Genomic DNA, 18,360 nt, shown 5'->3' on the forward strand with positions numbered 1-18,360 from the left:
GGGTGGGCGAAGGCTTACAGAGGCGGGTTTCAAATGGCGTCAGCCACCTGGTTACACAAAGCACAGATGCTTTGTCGGCATTGTATGGTTCGCTCGAGCCTCGGCCCATGGTCTGCCTCTCCCGGTCGTGGGAGACGGCTGGTCGGCAGGGTCACCGCGCTGGGGCTCGGCCGTTGCCAGGTGCTTCGCTCGGTGTCGAAGTCCAGTTAGCTGCGCGATGCTCTGTTTCAGCCGCCCCCTGGCTCGGTGTCCGGGAGCCCTTGGGCAGACCGGTTTTACTCGCCTGGGCTGGGCTGTTTGTGGCCTTGTTCCAAGGATACTGGGAGACGCGGAAGGTGAGACGTCTTGCCGCCACTAGCCACAGCCCGTCAGCAGCGGACTGGACGCCATTTTGCCGGGGTTGTCGCGATCCAGCGGTTGCGCCGACGCAGTCGAGCAGCGGTGGCGACGGAATGCAAAGGATGTTTTCAGAGCTAAAAAAAATCGTCGGCCACTGACCACGGATTGGAACAGACGCGGCCCGATGCGGATATCCAGTCTCAGGCCCTCAAGCTGTGGAGCTGCTGGCGATCCGCGGGCGGGTCACAGCTGCCCAAAGTCACTCAGCAAATACTCAAGTGGCTCCCGGGTAGATGTCAGCCGGTTTCATACACCCTTACCTGCGCCGTCGGGTTTGAATGTAACAATTTGTGGTTCGGGTTACGACGGGAATTTCATGGCTACTCCCGCACGGAGATCCAGCGCTGAGGTAGCACTTTGAGGCCGCTGCCTAAAGGCGCCCAAAGATTCATCGATGGCGTTTCCTCGTCACGGCAGCTGCATGTTCTGCGACATCCGATTCGGGCAGCGTTGAAGGTATTGTATCCCCGAAGCGGGAATAAACCAGCGAGTTATATCAGCGAAGCGCGTTGATATGGGGACTTCGTAAAATAGCCTGAAGACCGTTCACCATAACTTTCATTTCACGAAAGCAATCACGCTACCAAATTGCGGTTATGATCTGGACCGATCCAGGTATGTTAAGTATGCGCTCTGATATTTTAGTATCCTTGGCTGTTTTTAACGTTTCAACCGTCTTACGACGTTATTTAATTTCCAGATGACTTCAGGGTCAGTCTCCCTTGGGTTTCGGCTTGAGCCGTCTTTTTTGTGCCCGCAGACCCGCAAAGCAAAGTTAGAAAAACCGTAGGTTTTTGCGGATACTTCTGGCAAACTGGCGGGTTTCTGCGGGCCTCCAGACCACGACAAACGATATTGTTTATGTGCTCATAAATAACATTCGCCCATGTCTTCTCAAACTTCACACCAGAGGGGTCAGTGGGACCTAAACGCATTTGGGTCGCGTTGCAGAAATCCATTAATTGTCTAAAAATATAATAGCATGCCACCAATAAAGATCAAAGTGGGTCAGCAGCCTATGATGGCCTGAAATTGTCATTTATTAAGAATTTGGGGAGTGTTGTGTTTGAATGACAAACAGACAAAAGCTTTGCTATGTTATAACGGTTAACATTCAGTTGATACATTGGCTCACGTCTCGTCCAGATAGAAGCGAGCTAAACGCCTGGCATCACATGGACCTAACGATACTCAGCCTTAACCTAAACCTAACCCCACATTCAGGGCACGTTGAAAGCAATAGAAAAGCCCAAGTGTCGGGCCGTGAATGCGGCCCAGATGCCGCCAGTGGCCGCGGCCGCCATCCCAGCTGTGCTCGGCTGTCGGCTGCACCTGTGGGGCCGACTGTCGGGCGCTGCCGCCAGTGCCGTTGCCGTCGTCGTCGCCATGCTGTCCCGGGTCCGCATCGCGCGTCGCAGAGAGGTTCGGCGAGCGGGGTTTGCCGTGGCGGGCCGGCGGTCGCCGGCGGTGGTGTGGCCGGCCGGGCGGCGATGGCCGGTATGACCACCGCGTCCCTGCTCCCGCGGCTACAGCCGGGAGGTGGGCTGGTGTCGTGCGCTGGGGACGGTATGTGACCTGCTCGGGGCGCGGGCGGCGGTGCGGCCTGTCGCCGGGTGTCCTGCCATGGTGTAAGTCGTGACGACGCCAGTGAGCGAGCAGCATGGTGGTTCGGATCTGATCTGGGTAGCTCCGGCTTTATCTGGAGGGGCTTGACGTCAGAGACGTGCACGTTTCGTGCTAATGCAAGCATGGGGTGTTATGTGTGTGTGTGTGTGTGTGTGGGTGGGTGTCTGTGTGCCGGGGCGTTGGAAACAGACGGCTCTCCGCTCACGGCGTCAGCGGCCGTCCCGCATGTGGTGTGGCGCCGCCCGGCCAGCGCCGCCCGGCCAGCGGCGCCTAGTCAACGCCGCCTGGCCAGCGCCACCCGGCCAGCGGCGCCTAGTCAACGCCGCCCGGCCAGCGCCGCCCGGCCAGCGGCGCGTAGTCAGCGCCGCCCGCCCAGCGGCGCCCGGCCAGCGGCGCCCGGCCACGCTTTGTGGTCCCAGCGGAGCATAGGCCGGTCCGGTGCCCTTGTGCGGTCACGTACGCGCCACACTTCGGCGCCACTCGCATGGTGTGTTGTCATAGCGATGCGGCGTACGTGTATCGTTGACACAACCGTACACAGGCCATTGGGCGAGTTGACAGGATCAAATCAAAAGAAGTTGCCTTTGGGCGTGGGACAGAATAGTAGACCGAACAGTCACGTATGATCCTTGGACGGGGAACGGAAGCCCCCGCCATATGTTAATGGTTGTTTTGTGCGTGCCATTGGTAGTGGTTCACATTTAGAGTTGTCTTTGACATCAGGGTACCACATAAACAAAGCGGAATGGCTCCTGCCGTCTTCAAATGTTATGTTCTGGGTTTGGGTATCAGTGACACCCGACTTGCGCTCAGGAGTTCCAGCTGCCGAATCGCTGAATTTAAGTCTAATCGCGTGCGAGTATCTTCCTTTTCGGCTCGATACAACAGCTGAGCAGCCTTTGTACGGCGGCATGTAACCACTGTACGGTGGCCCGTAACCACTGCAGCCACTGTACCGCGGCCTGTAGCCACTACAGCCACTGTACGGCGGCTTGTAGCCACTGCAACCAATGTACGGCGGCCCGTAGCCACCGCAGCCACTGTACGGCGGCCTGTAGCCACTGGAGCCACTGTACGGCGGCCTGTAACCACTGCAGCCACTGTACGGCGACCTGTAGCCACTACAGTCTCCGTGTGGCGGCCTGTAAACACTGAAGCCACAGTTTGGCGGCCTGTCGTCGCGGCCGTCTGCCATCGCCCATCGAAGTACTCTGGTCATGCTGACGGCCGACCAGCTCTTTCGTAGGATCATACGGCTGTGCTGAATGCGTGGCTCTTCGCTCGGTGCTTAAGATGTATGACATGCCCCGAAACGCAGGCTGCTTTCTGAAATTTGCGTTTTGACCTACACTGTGCCAGAATATCTATCTTTTTGTGCTCTATCCTCTCTTCTTCCTGGATTCAAAACCGAAATAAATCGTCTTGCCGACGCAATATGCGTCGGTGGGTCGGCTTATCCCCCTTGCGAACGGAATCCGTCTTGTTTGGTGCAGTCAGAGCTTGCAGGGCTCGTCAGGGGCCCTCGCCGACATCACGTGCTCGCGACAGGCCGCTGAACGCTAGCATTGTGGCATTGCACTGGAGGCCCGGTCCCCGGCCGCCAGCGTGTAACGTGTCTGACGATGGTGATGTGGGACACATAGACTCCGCCATATGGCTGGGGTGGTGCTTTCAGCTGGTCGACGTCTGGTCGCCACTAGGAGCATGGCGGTTGCGTGCCCGCTGACGCGAACGCTGTCATCGCGCTCCACGAGCACGGCCGGCGCGGATGGCCCCGTCGGAGGGTGTGGGATCTGTGAGGCATTCACCAGTATTTGCGGCCTGGGACTGGCCAGTGGGCCAGGAGCCGGACCAGAGTGGCCAGTGTGCGGGGACCCAGGCCGGAGTGGCCGTTGTGCCAGGAGCCGGACCGGAGTGGTCAATGTGCTGAGAGCCAAACCGGAGTGGCCGGTGTGCCGGGAACCGTAATGGAGTGGCCAGTGTACCGGAGCCGGGCCTGGGTGGCCAGTGTACCGGAACCGGGCCTGGGTGGCCAGTGTACCTGGAGCCGGACCTGGGTGGCCAGTGTACCGGAGCCGGGCCTGGGTGGCCAGTGTACCGGAGCCGGGCCTGGGTGGCCGGTGTACCGGAGCCGGACCTGGGTGGCCAGTGTACCGGAGCCGGACCTGGGTAGCCAGTGTACCGGAGCCGGGCCTGGGTGGCCAGTGTACCGGAGCCGGACCTGGGTGGCCAGTGTACCGGAGCCGGGCCTGGGTGGCCAGTGTACCGGGGCCGGACCTGGGTGGCCAGTGTTCCGGAGCCGGGCCTGGGTGGCCAGTGTGCCGGAGCCGGGCCTGGGTGGCCAGTGTACCGGGGGGTCAGCCCGGACAGGCCGCCTTCCAGTGCTCTGCTCCGAGAGCTGATCCCGTCGACCGGAGGCCGGTGTGCCGGCGGTCGGCCACCACTGCCGCGCCGCGCTGGCCGCGGCTGGGGGAGGGGGGGGGGGGGGGCTGCGCGCCTTGGAGGTGACTCCGCGGCGGCGGTTGTACGGCGCCTTTGGGTCTCCCAACGCCACGCTGGCGGTCGCTCGTCGCGCCCCGGCGATGGTACGCTCCCAGTTGTGTAAGCAGGCGACCGGCGTGCCGTTTTCCCACGCGGCGCCGTCACGACGCCTGTCATCAGGCCTTGATCTCAGCCCGGGGGTTATGGGGCCGGGCCGGGCCGCGGCCGGGCCCCGGTCGTGACGGGCCGGCCTCTCGCCTCGGCCGCTGTCGGCGCGGGACGGGCCATACTGGCCGCGCAGCTGCAGATAACTGTGGCTGCAGCCAGATGCCTGTGGCGGCAGCAGTTGGTAGCCTATGGCTTAGCCTGGGACGGTCTCGTAGTCGACTCTCGGGGAGAGTGCGCTCATCGCACTCGTTCCCTTGCTCGAAGCCATGACGTCTGGGTTCTTTAAGATATTTTTGTGCTTTGACCATGTATTGTCGCTTCCATTCCATCTGATATGACTTTTATTACTTTTCCCCGTGCTTCACCCATGAGCATATTTTTAGCGATGATTTCCTCGCAGCTGGCCTATTTTCCTTGTGATGGCAGTAGCGTACTGTGTCCGTGTTCGTCAAGATCCGGATCTGGAATGGCTGGGGCCGCCACAGCTACCGGCCAGTCGACTGTCGCACCTTCTCGGGGTCTGCAGCAGCACCAGCCGCTCAGTCTCGGCCCGTGTGTGCAGTGCACGAGCATCAGCACCTCGCTGGAGTGGGCGCTGCCGCCCGGCCCGGTCGAACATAGCCTGTGGTCGACAGCGCCACTCCGGCCCCAGCTCTAGGCGTAACGGTATCGAGACAGCCCGCCGTTGCGGTCCCCAAGGTCCTGTCTGTCGGCGGACATGGAACGTAGATCAGGCCAGAGGGACCCTGTCAGTAAGCCCTCTCGGTCGCAAGGTACTTCGAGACATAACGAGGCGTATCAACCCGTCCTGACAGCGTGTTCATGGACGCTGACAGCGACATGTCATTCCGTCAACCTACGGGCGCTCCGAGCGATGGCGCACGGCCGCCGACGTGCGGAGGGCTGGCTCTGACGCTTGGTGCCCTCGCTCGTACCGTGGCACGCCTGCCGGCTCTGCCAGGCTGCGAGCCTGTGTCGCGCTGGCCGCACTGTCAGTGGGCATCGAGCCGGAGCCTTAATGAGCCCTGTATTCACGATCGCTGTATATCTCAGCCGAAGCGTCTTGTCCGTGCCATCAGCAGCCGTTGACTTGGTTGATGTCTAGATGGTACTGTGCTCACGTGGATTTGACGGACCACGTGCTCCCAGGCTGCAGGGCCGCATTGCACAGTAGCACCGTTGCTTTCAGTTCTGTTTCATATCACAGCTTCTGATGTATGTTGTTATCAGCACCACTACCGCCTACGTTCCTGTCACGCGTGACATTCTGTAGTATATCGTTCTGCTGCGCACGTCGGCTGTTACGCTGACACTGGCTGGCGCGCGTCCGTTTCAGATCAGCGTCAGTCACCAGGAGGCATCGAAGCCGCGCAGCCCGCACGACCGACCCGCCTCGTACGGCGGCGGCAAGGGCCGGCCCCCGTCGGCCGTCGCCCCGCAGACGGGCCGGGAGGAGCGGCGCGCCAGGCCCGGCACGGCCCCGGCGGCCGGCGCCGCCGCCCCGCCGTCAGCCAAGCCCAAGCATCAGGTGCGTCTCGCCGGCGCCGCGGCCCGGTGTGTAGCGCTAAGGCCGGTCAGTGCGTGTCGCCGGGTCCGGTCAGTATATATTCCTGGGTCCGGTCTGTGCGTATCCCAGGTCCGGTTAGTGTACAGTCCCGTGTCCGGTCAGTGTGCAGTCCCGTGTCCGGTCAGTGTATATTCCTGGGTCCGGTCTGTGCGTATCCCAGGGTCTGGTTAGTGTGCAGTCCCGTGTCCGGTCAGTGTGCAGCCTCGTGTCCGGTCAGTGTGCAGTCCCGTGTCCGGTCAGTGTGCAGTCCCGTGTCCGGTCAGTGTATATTCCTGGGTCCGGTCTGTGCGTATCCCAGGGTCTGGTTAGTGTGCAGTCCCGTGTCCGGTCAGTGTGCAGTCCCGTGTCCGGTCAGTGTGCAGTCCCGTGTCCGGTCAGTGTGCAGTCCCGTGTCCGGTCAGTGTGCAGTCCCGTGTCCGGTCAGTGTGCAGTCCCGTGTCCGGTCAGTGTGCAGTCCCGTGTCCGGTCAGTGTGCAGCCCCTTGTCCAGTCAGTGTGGAGCCCCGTTCCGTGCCGAACACTACATCAGGTGGTGGCTTCGCTGGAACACGAACGGAGGGCCCCTATTTGTATTATGCAGATCATCGTTACGCTCTGCAACCGTTTTTAGGGGTTGGTGCCGAATTTTGTGCTTACGAGCTATGCGCGCGCTCCGAAGGGCTTTACTTTTCAGTGAGTCACTGTGGCAACAAAGCCGACCAGAGTTGAGCTGTTTAGGGGGCAGGCGGCCTTCGAGTGGGTAATCCACCGGCCGTGGTGCTAAAAGACGCGACGCTGGACTGTCTTCGCTTGGTATCAGTCCCGTAGCGTTTTCATGGTAGTATAATTTGAACTCTTCCTCTTCAGATGATCATGCGCAGTACACTAAGATGACTTGCATACCAGCTGAGTCAGCGTGTATTTGCGTATCAGTCTTGGAATTGGGGCATCCGGGACCGGGCTGTGACCGCGCGGACCGCCTAGTTTTACGGACTGGGTTCATGAGGTGATTCGAGCAACGATTACATAGGGGACCTGAATTCTCTCATGGAGGTGACAGGTGACGGAACCTCCACAGCTCAGGTTACGATGCTGATTGGCTGCTTCTGTGAAGAGTTCGCGTGTTGAATCCACCAGGAACAGGGTGCGGAGGGGCGGCTAGAAGTTGCGATGTTTTTTGCGGGCAGAATTACCACTAAAAAATCTCGGGTCAAGGTTATAGTTGTGTAAATGTTTCATGCAGCCACAATATGAAATCAATCCCCAGGAGGATATCTGTATTTCGTTTAACCGCAGTAAGCCTCGAGAAAATGTTAAGCAAGAAAGCTGTGGGCAGGGAAGTTGATCAAGAACCAACGCTAAATGGGGAAACATATGTAATTATCTGGCGTAGGTCCCACGAACTAACAGCTTTATGTGATGGTGTAAGTCTGGATGGAACAGCGTAAGTTACTTATTTGCTCACCAATGACCGACTGCCGGCTTGCAAAAAGCATCCGCCAGGGCTGGCGTATTGGGTCATTTTGCTGTCTTGGTTTGCACCATGTTATATCGCTCTTGTTGAAACGGGACTTGATGTGTGAAATGTTCCGCATCAACCATTGTGTGCTGATCATATTTCGCTGGTGCAGTCAGTCGAAATGGCACGTTTTACGTGACGTATTCTTTTGTTGCAATGAATTGGACGGGTGGCATTTGATCCGCGTTACCAGCGGGATAAGCACTGGAATGGAATCAACTTGAATACCTTTAAATCGCAGGAAGAGCACGTATAAGTCTACTTTTTGGGATTGTTAAGTCCTTTTATGAATGACGTGTCCCAGTGAGCGATTTTCGAATATGGTTTGAGCGCCGGAACTTGTCGGTCGCTCCTGCATCGGGATTTTACGGACATGGCCTAAAACAAGCGCCCGTTGAAGCTTGTTCCGGCGTGCCATGGTCCACGGACCTTGTGAAGCCCAACAAGTGCGATGCGTTTCGTGTCATTCGAGCGGCCAGAAGCTGTGCGCACAGGTGTGCCGTGTGTCCTCAACGGCCCATGACTGGTATTGTTGTGTCTCTGTTGAAATGCAGACACTGACCTGGTTTGCCGTTGTTAAGAACGGTGATAACCCTGTGTGGCATGCTTCCCAGAAGTAGCCACAGGCGATCAGATGTTTCTGCAGGTTTGCTTGAGGGCCATTTCCTTTTTGTTGGCATGTGATGGACAGGCTCGACCGTGCACATGAGTATCTTGGTCTATACAGCCGGTGGTGTACCAGGGCAGCACGAGTATCTTGGTCTCTACAGCCGGTGTGCACCAGGGCAGAATGAGTGTCTCGGTTTCTACGGCCGGTGGTGCACGAGGGCGGTATGAGTATCTTGTTCTCTACAGCTGGTGGTGCGCCAGGTCAGTATGAGTATATTGGTCTCTACGGCGGTAGTGTACCAGGGCAGTACGAGTATCTTGGTCTCTACGGCTGGTCGTGCACCAGGGCCTCTAGACGTGCAGTACTCTCTCGGTTTTCCCGTGAATGGGCACTTGTCACATACCGGTTGGTTGCATTAATTCGGCTCAGTGTGCCAGAACAGCCGGCACTGGTAGCATCTCATTGGACTGGGATGAAGGGACGGACTTTCACCTTTGCACAGCCAGCTCGTCTTTTGCGTGCTAGGTAGGTTCCATCGAAGACAAGCTAATAATGTTAGCCGACGCTCGTCTTCAGTCACATAGCTCAGTTCCTCAGTACCCTGACATAATGTTTCGTTGTGGCAATTCGACACGTGGGTGCGACGCCCGCTTCATGTTGGCCCCACACAAACGGTACACAAACCGATCAGTGCTCGCCGCGTGCTGCGCACCTCGCCATTCTGCAGCTCCACATCCACCCTGGCGCCTCGCAGTAAATCACAATACCAAACCGGTCATCCATTACGCCCCCAAACGGGCGAAGGGTCCAGAGGTGTTCCCTTGTTGCGAAAGAATGCCATTCGTGCGGCGAGAGCTACCGCGCTGTTGCCTGCAAGTCTTTGATCCAGCACTCCTTTGCGGCCGGGCGTGCTGAGATGCGCGGAAGCCAGACAAGAGTGGTTTGAGCGCCCCGCACCGAGTGCCCTTACCCATCACGGAGCCCAGTTACTGGGCGACGGCTCAACACGCGAGGGAAGATGGCCACAATCAAGACCGCACCGGTGCTACACGGAGAAAACGAGGCTTCCACATTGTCAGGCACTACGAGAGACTCCTCCACGCCTTTACCGTAGTTCAGGGTGCCGTCTCTTGACTCCTTCGGCTGCCGCGCACGGCCGGGGACCCCGGACAGAGACTCGGGGGCAGCACCCAGCAGGTGACGACCTTCTAGGCCCGGGTGGTGCCCGGCGGGATGTGGCACCACCGCGCCCTCGCATACCCTGGCCAGGGAGTGAGAACGTGACACGACTAAAGCGCACTGCGCATGCATCAGCCACCAGCATCTGATCAGCCCGGGAATGCGGGCGAGCGGGTGCGGCGTACGTACCAGAGGTTCCACGAACCAACGTCTCTAGACAATAGCCTCTCTACACAAAGTTGTGGTGGACGGAAGTGTGTCACGGCGTAATCCGTGCGCGCAAGGGGGCTCTGAATGCGTTTCCTTGCCACACAACAAATCTGACCTTTTGCAACCAGCACACGCCTACCTCGGACGTATCTAGATATACATACGCATTATCTTCGAGAAGCGCTCGTCATGGTAGGCGCAGTTGGTCAACGAAATTGGCACGCGTGCATCGCACGTCCGAGCACGTTAAAGGATATTGCATGCCAGCGTCAGGCTGCGCCGACTAATCTTCATCTGGAGTGGCAATGGTAGGTGGGTGTGCTGTCGGGGCGCGGCGGAAACGGCGGTGAAAACACGCACAGAGTCGCTGACATCAGGCCTGCTCGGGGACACCCCATATTAATTTTTTCACTGACGAACACATGTTATAACCTAACATTCACGATGACTAAATAGAGGTCTGCGATGTTTCTCTGCGCGGCGTAGCGGAATATCTAGGCTTGATCCTTAATGACTTTGTTCAGGCGGCTGCCTCCGTCTGCGGTCGAGGTGCTTTTAGTTCATTTCAATTCATTATGGAGGCGGATGAGGTTCCGGCTCTGCGTTGCTAAATTATGATGGTGATGCTGGAGCCTGGCAGGTGTGGCACGAACCCAGCAGGTTATCACCTCATCGGACGTATTTCCTCATGTGTAAGCTACTTGAGCGTCTAATAGATGCACGTCTGTCATGGTTTTGGAGATGGGCCAAAGTTCTACGAACGTCCAGTGCAGCTTCAGGGGAGACCAGAATAATGTAGAGCACAGCGTAACACTTGGCGCTTGAGCGCGTTAGTTACGAGGAAAAAAGACGACGCATTGGGACTGTTTTCCTCAGTTTGGAAAGAATGAATGACCTTACGTGGAGTTGTGTTTTATTACGGGATCTGTGAAGCGATTGTGACCCTCTCATCCCGTTTACTTGCTGATCGATTAGAGTTCCAGTGTTTGTGTCGACGCTCAGTACGTGCTCTGACCTACAAGAGAGCGGTGTGCCAGGGCATCGTCCCCAGCGTCGCTATTTTCGAGGTCGTGATAAATGACAGTGGGCGTATACTTCCAGTCGGTTGACCAATCCTCATTCGCTGACAATTTCGCAAGCTGGTGCTCCTCGTCAAGCGCAGCGTCCATGGAACTACAGCTGCAGCTGGCGGTGGCCCGACTGGAAAAGTGGTTCGTGTGTCATTAGGGTAATCGCATTTTCTCCACATCAAGAGCCATCTCACTATACCTGTGCCGCCGTGTGGCCAGTGTTGCGAGATGTCGCTGTGGCTGCACGGCAAACCGATCCCGGACGAACCGAGGTCCCAATGCGCCGAGGAATGTGTTGACTGCTTCACCGCTCATTCATGCGATCTAAGCTCGACCATCCACATTGTATGTTCTGACCTGCGCTCTGCTGGTATCAACGTCACCGGCATCGCGGAGTCCTGTGCGTTGCCATAGGTTCCTTTAGTATGTATTTATGCAGCAGCCCTTCGGTGGAGGCACGTGACGCTTTGGAAGTGCATCACGCAATGTAATTTCCTGACCGCCCGACACACAAGCCGGTCCTGACGACGCACAGTGATGTTATGTGACCAAGGACGCCAACAGCATGCTTTGTCCTTCTCCAGCAATTGGAAATGCAACACTTGATTTAAGAAAGTGGTGTAGGTGATGCGTGATATTTTGACGTTCCTTCATGCACTGCACCGTGTGAACTATTTGTGCCGAACGTAGACTTGGCGCTGTGGGACCTCATTCAGCTTACACAGATATATATATATATATATATATATATATATATATATATATAATATGTGTTACATGTTAAGAGATATCGTGTAATTTTCGGTTCGAGACTTTGGTACTCTTTGTTATATGCTGGAGACCACATCATTTAAATGCATGTGGTTCTAAAGCTGAGACGGATACCGGAGTGGCATTAAGCGGCGATGTGATTAGGATTTTAGGCTTTGTTTGCCTGACATAAGCAACGCCTTGGGCTTTGTTGGCCTGACCTAGACAACGCCTTGGGCTTTGTTGGCTTGACCTAGGCAACGCTGGCAATGGCCCGGATGTCAGCGCGTCTCATTTGATCCGGCCGGGCCGACTGACGTCATCAGGGCGCCCTGTTCCGTTGGGGCTCACGATGTGACACGGCACTTCACTTGAGCAGACTCGCCGGGTGCTGATGGACAGGTATCCTCAGTGTCTCCTCTAACAGGACTTGTAATGCACATTGCAGTGCTTAATCGTGCTGGGAAGGCGGTTTTGTGTCACTGGACCCCAAACCATGCGCACATCACAGGCGACGCGCTGTCTGACTGCGGCGAAACGGGTAGCATAAACGTCATATAGACGATGTTTGCCTCTGCTGCTGTCTGACAGCGGCGAAACGGGCTACTCAAACGCCATGTGGACGCTGTTTGCCTCCGCTGCTCAGAAACCTCTTTTCAGCTACCATAGGTTACGTAAAAGGAAAATGGTCACAATGCTGGGATGACGAGATCAATAACAGGCTGAGTGCGATCATACCACATTAATCATCAGGCGATCAAGCGATCACGCCATGCTGGCCATTGAGCTCGAGTGCGGCGAGGCACGAAGAGGTAAATGTGTAAATTGGTCGCACTCACGCCACATGTGGCTACTGTGTGCCGAAGCCAGGCTGGAACCCTCCAGATCAAATGTGCCGGAGACCGTTTACCACGTGTTCTGCTCATGCTCCCACTTCACGGTAGAGCGGTTGCGACGTTTCGGACGAATAGCCTTGTCTTTGGCTTCCGGTGGCATTTTGGAGAACGGCTCTTGCTCGTTAACCTGGAGTCGGTAGTTTTGTTTCTTAAAGATGTCGAGATACTCAGCGATGTCCATTCGTTCGGATGTAGTCGCTCGCTCATGTCTAGTTTAAGTTACATAACGCTTCCAACCAGACGTTATGGGGTCATTATCTCCGACGTCATCGCACCAAAAAACTCAAACCATTATCATAATCGTGCTTGAGACAGCTTTGTAACATCATGCGTTCCCATCACTCACCACGATTGCAATGTTTTCTGACGGAAAATGGCAGCTTGTGTGTTCTGCACAACCCACGTTATCCCCGTATCGCCCCTTGCTGGGCGCGCTGTCGTCTGCTGCAGCAGCGACCCATGACGAGGGATGAGAGGATGAGGGTGGTCAAGACCGGTTGGTTTGTGCCGAGAGGGGTAATGTCAGTGGAGGGTGAGGCAAAAGAGCCACGTCTGATATTCACGGCAGGTAGATGGTAGCATGAGACGTACTCGCTGCTTTCTCCATTATCAAGATTTCATGCCTTCAGCAGTTTGTGAAACACGGTGAGGAATCCGAAGTCCGACGTAACATATTTAAACGTCACGCACAGTTTCTATTGCGAAGCCAGCTTTCATCAAACTCTTGGCAAACCGTCTCCAGCCCGCGAGCCGTGCCGCTCGGCACCTTCAATTTGCGATGCAAATGTGGGTTCTGCGTCCACCTGGGGTAACCGTATGGTACGGGAATGGCGAGGAGTCGACTATGCTCAACTCGGCGTCAATGCTTTCTTGTCTGATGACTTTATGAAGGAATGTTCTTGGAATGCTGTCTCGGTCCTTCACGACAGGGGCGACGCAAGTGCTTTGTGCATTACGTCATCACAAAATGTAACCTTTACTTTCTTTTTGCAGCCGAAGGTGTTACAGAGCAGTCAAAGCACTTCTGACATACTTAAATACGCAGTTCTTCAATGATGGAAACGATGAAACATGGCTTCCGCTCGCAGTAAATACCATGGGCTGGAGAACGTTGCCACTGTCATCTGTTGTTGTTGGCGGTTGTGGGCTGCTGTCTTTAATATGCTAACTGCGTAGCATTCGGCCGCCTTCCCTTGGGCCTCGCCGGATATCGGACCTGTCTGAATGGCGTCCTTCAGGCGTCTGCCGCAGCTCCTTCCCTCCCCTTCCGTCCGCGTCCAATGGCGGCGCCATCCTTCCGCTCACGTGCTGCGGCGAGCCGATAAGGTGAGAAACAGGGTGTGCTGAAGCGACGGGACGCGGCCGCCTGCGGCACGGGCGGGGATGTACCTGCGGCTGGGAACGCGGCTGCGGCTACGGTTCATTTGGTGCTGTAGTTGTGGTCCGCAACTTGCAGGACCTGTTTTGTAAAACAGGCTGCGGGAGAGAGTGAATGTTCGATATGTTTCCAACGTGGAAATGTGTCTTGGTAAGTCCGCAAAATTTTAAGCATTTGGGTAGTTTGTTTCGCATTTTCGGTTTATTGTAAGTTTCATGTATCCAATGCTTTGATAGTCACCCCACGAAAGATTACTATCCCAAATCTAGTGGCGGTCCTCAGCACGTTTTGTGCTTTTCGCATATGGTAGGCGTCGCGAGTCCTTGTGTCCTTGCGTGAGTCGCGAGTCCTTGTGTGCGGTTAATCTCAGGCTACGCGGTATTCCCGCGCCGTGCTCAACCGGAGCCAAGGCTGTGGTTTCAGTTGCTCGAGGCAACCTTTTTTCTGTTTTTCTCTGGTAAAATATGCGATGCTTATGAGTTTGTGCATCGCGCAATTTCGGTAGGTGGTAGGCACAGTCGTGAGCTCCTCAAACTTGGCTTGAGCGGCTGCCTTCCGATCCACCCACCCATGGCGGGGTGGGTTCGGGTCGCTCAAGACGCTCGCTATCTGGCCTTGATAGGCATGGCCTGCGGCCGGTGGCAGTGGCCGCACTGGAGGTCACGTGACGTCACGGGGTAGGAGGGATCGTGCCTATTGCGGCACGTGAAACTTTCGCCATCAAATTCTGCCGTGGACCTGGAATTGCGCGATCGGATGGTAGGGGTCAGGACTCACACAACAAGCTTGGCGGAGCTGTGATCCCATGAATACATCCCTTCAAAAGAGAGGCTTGGAGCACACAAAAAAAAAACACGGGAGACATGGTGCATTGTTTGCGCTCTTCATGGGGAAGGTCCAAATAAAAAACAACTAATCTTTTTAACGGTCCGCACACGAATTCGCTCATAACGATACATTTTGAAGACGGGCAACTTCAAACGTCCTTGAGCTTGAAGGTTTGCACTATTTCTGATTTGCAAATGATTTACGAGAATTAAGAATATGTTTATACAAAGTAGAGTTTAGCACTACATCTGGGATTTTGTGCATGGTGACTGTGCTTAGGCGGTTGCGACGTGTGTGTGTGTGTGTGTGTGTGTGTGTGTGTGTGTGTGTGTGTGTGTGTGTGTGTGTGTGTGTGTGTGTGTGTGTGTGGTGTGTGTGTGTGTGTGTGTGTGTGTGTGTGTGTGTGTGGTGTGTGTGTGTGTGTGTGTGCGTGCGTGCGTGCGTGCGTGCGTGCGTGCGCGCGCGTGTATGTGTGGGCCGGAGCCGGAGCCAGAGTCAGCTCTGCCAGAGCCAGAATCAGAGCGAACAGTGTCGTGGTAATCATCCTGAGACGTGCTGTGTCGTTGGGTGACTTCATCACGAACCTATGGCGTCCCCACCCGGGTCGCGGTTTGACTTGGTGCGGCAAAGCGTGCCGGCGTAGAGATCGTTTGCACTCTGGGGCTGCGTGACATGGACAGCGTGTCGCCGGCGCACAGCCGTGTGAGTTGTGCGTGTCGGTGCCAGTGACATGTGGTAGTGAACTTGGGCAGCTGCCGTGATCTTCCATCATCTGTGTCCAACTGCCGTTCATCTGCCGTCATCTGTGTCCAACTGCCGCTCATCTGCCGTCATCTGTCGCTCTCCGACTGACCGCCTGACTCTCTTCCAGGACAAAAAACCGTCAGATAAGCGGTCTACCTCCGACAAAAAGCAGCCGCACCGGCCGCGTGACCCGTTCCTCAACCTGTTCGGACCGCCGATTAAAAAGACCAACCACGTTTCGCCGCCGGAGGTGAAGAGGCCGCGGGCGGAGGCGGCCGTGTCCCGGCCAGCGGCGCCCCCGGCAGCAGCGCCGTCCGCCCGGCCTGCGGAGCCGCCGGCCAAGGAGCGCGCCGCACATGGCAGCGAGCGGGGCCGCGACAAGGCCAGGGATGCCGACCGCGACAGGGATAGGAAGGAGAGCAAGAGCCGCGAGAAGAAGCACAGGGACAAACATCGCGAAGAGAAGCACAAAGCCAAGGAGGCCAAAGAAAAGGAAAAACACCGCGCCAAGAGGGAGAAGGAGAAGAGACGAGATGAGTCGAGGGAGTCCAAAGAGCGAGACAGGGAGAAGGCGGAGAGAGCGCTGGAGAAAGAAAAGGCACTGGAAAAGGAAAGGGCGATGGAAAGAGAAAGGGCCCTGGAAAAGGAAAGGGCGCTGGAGAAGGAAAGGGCGCTGGAGAAGGAAAAGGCACTGGAGAAAGAGAGAGCTCTGGAGAGGGAAAGGGCTCTGGAACGAGACAGGGCCATTGAAAAAGAAAAGGCTCTGGAGAGAGAAAGAGCCATAGAAAAGGAAAGGGCTATTGAACGAGAAAAGGCGCTTGAAAAGGAGAGAGAAAAGGAAGCAGCACGAGCTCAAAAGGAAAAGATTGCTAGGGAAAAGGAGCAAGCGCAGAAAGAAGCAAAGCTCAAGGAGCGAAAGGCTCAGGAACTACGAGCGGCCAAATTGAAAGAACGCAGTAATGCTAAGAAAGCTGCGAAACGCTCGCGATCCCCGTCGGAAGAACCGTCAAAGAAGATAAGGCTAGAAAACTTCAAACTAGAACCTAAGAAAGAAAGGGACGATAGCGTCAGGCACAAGGCTGCAGAGAAGACCAAGTTCTCCGGCGATCTTGCTGGGAGGGGGAAGTCCGATTCGTACAGTGGCAGGGGAAAGGGATCGGAGGCTCACGTGGAGAAGGCTAAAGACAAGCAGAGTAAAGAGGAGAAGCGTCGGTCGAAAGCTTCTGTGAAGGACGCTACTGGTGGTGGTAAAAGCAAGGATGATAAAAAGCGCAGCAGCGGCGACAGCGACGATAGGTCCGAGCGCAAACCGACGACACCCATGCGGCCCACCGAGCCGACACCGGTCAAGAGTGAGGCTAGGTCACCGCCTGCGCCCGACGACAAGAGCCGCCACGGCGAGCCGGCCAAGCTCAAATCGGCGAAGCGTCGCAAGCGGGAACACACTTCGCCGGCGACCAAGTCGCGCGATGAGCCGCCGCGTCCGCGCGCTCCGCCGGTGGCGCCCCCTTCCCCGGTCGAATCTACGGCGGCGGCGGCGGCGACGACGGCGGCGGCGACGGCGACGGCGGCAGCGACGGCGACGGCGGCATCGACGGCGACGGCGACGGCGACGGCGACGGCGGCGGCTGCGGCGGCGAGCCCAGCGCACAGCGGATCGTCGCCGTCTGGAAAGCCGCACCCTCTGCGCAAGCTGATGGACGAGGTGCACGGGTGGGACTCGCCCAGCGACGATTCGTCGAGCGAGAGCGAGCCGGAAGCACCGGCCAAGCGACCGGCCGGCCGCAGCCCGCGGCCCAGCGCGCGCCCGCAGCCTGTGCCGGTGGAGCCGGCGCCGCCGCCGCTGTTGCCGCCACCGGAGCCCGCCGCCGGATCGCGCAATGATTTGAGCATATACACGGCCGAGTACCTGGCTGAATTGCAGGAGCTACAGCGGCGCATCATGACCTCACAGGACCGCGACGAGCTCAGCCGCGTGTTCGACCTCATCTGGGAGACGGGACAGGTGGAGGACAGCGCTAACTACTACGACTTCGACCTGTGTGCGCTGGACCAGGCGGTGGTGCGCAAGCTGCAGCAGTGTCTTCTCATGGTGTAGCCTGCCGGCGTGGCGGGTCGCGGTCGCGTTTTCTGTGGCGTGGGACTGGCGCGCCATCCGGCTCGCTGCCGTGTAGTGTGTGGCCGACTCGCTGCCGTGTAGTGTGTGGCCGACTCGCTACCGTGTAGTGTGTGGCCGACTTGCTACCGTGTAGTGTGTGGCCGACTCGCTGCCGTGTAGTGTGTGGCCGACTCGCTGCCGTGTAATGTGTGGCCGACTCGCCGTCGCGGCCGCCGTCTCTGTGTTGTATAGGCATCCCGCCGTCTGTGATTCCGTTTTGATGTCAGATTTTATCCTGTGCACCACAATCAGAGCCATCAGGGTATCGGTGCCGTATGCCGCCGAACCGGTCACCTTCGATGTTGTTATGTGATCAATGGCATGGCACGTGCGATGATGCGCCGCAGGGCCGGGATTTTGCCGGACGATGTGGTTGTCCTAGACGATTGGTTTAAATGTTGAATTCGTATGTCACTTTTGGCATTCCCGATACGCATGCTTATTTTCTGCGTATTATCTTTCGCCCCAGCTATTTGTAACATCATTGTATGTTGCCAGGGCACTTTCAGTGCAGCCGGTTCAGCCGATTTTGCACTGTTGTTTCCGTGCAAGCGAGGCCAAACAAATGGGCTGGCGATGGACCGAAGGCTCACGTGGATCAGTCACGTTGCTGCAGATCACAGCAGATTATATGTATGCACATCAGTTTGTTGCCGTGAGCTTCGCTTGGCAGGTTTAGTGGAAACAATCTGTGAAGTTAGGTATCGGCAGTGACTGTGTGATCACCGTTTGTGCCCACCTCCGTTTGGCATTCCCTGCTTTCCACACTCTCCTTTGCGACTGTCTTCTTTGTCGTCCT

At 56.9% G+C, this 18,360-nt stretch overlaps 1 protein-coding gene across 2 annotated transcripts in view; it reads left to right on the forward strand.

The window, feature by feature from the left end:
- Nucleotides 1-18,354, forward strand: part of LOC119099862 (protein ENL) — a 44,494-nt gene extending 26,140 nt beyond the window's left edge. For both annotated transcript variants that reach the window (XM_037222954.1, XM_037222955.1), the window contains 2 exons: nucleotides 6,011-6,202; nucleotides 15,531-18,354. In XM_037222954.1, the coding sequence (XP_037078849.1) occupies nucleotides 6,011-6,202; nucleotides 15,531-17,501 (2,163 nt within the window). In that variant the 3' untranslated portion in view covers nucleotides 17,502-18,354. The remainder of the gene's footprint in view (nucleotides 1-6,010; nucleotides 6,203-15,530) is intronic.
- The last annotated feature ends 6 nt before the right edge of the window (nucleotides 18,355-18,360 follow it).

The sequence above is a fragment of the Pollicipes pollicipes genome, unplaced genomic scaffold (assembly GCF_011947565.3).
Source record: "Pollicipes pollicipes isolate AB1234 unplaced genomic scaffold, Ppol_2.1 Scaffold_4881;HRSCAF=5763_pilon_pilon_pilon, whole genome shotgun sequence".
Lineage (NCBI taxonomy): Eukaryota > Metazoa > Arthropoda > Thecostraca > Pollicipedomorpha > Pollicipedidae > Pollicipes > Pollicipes pollicipes.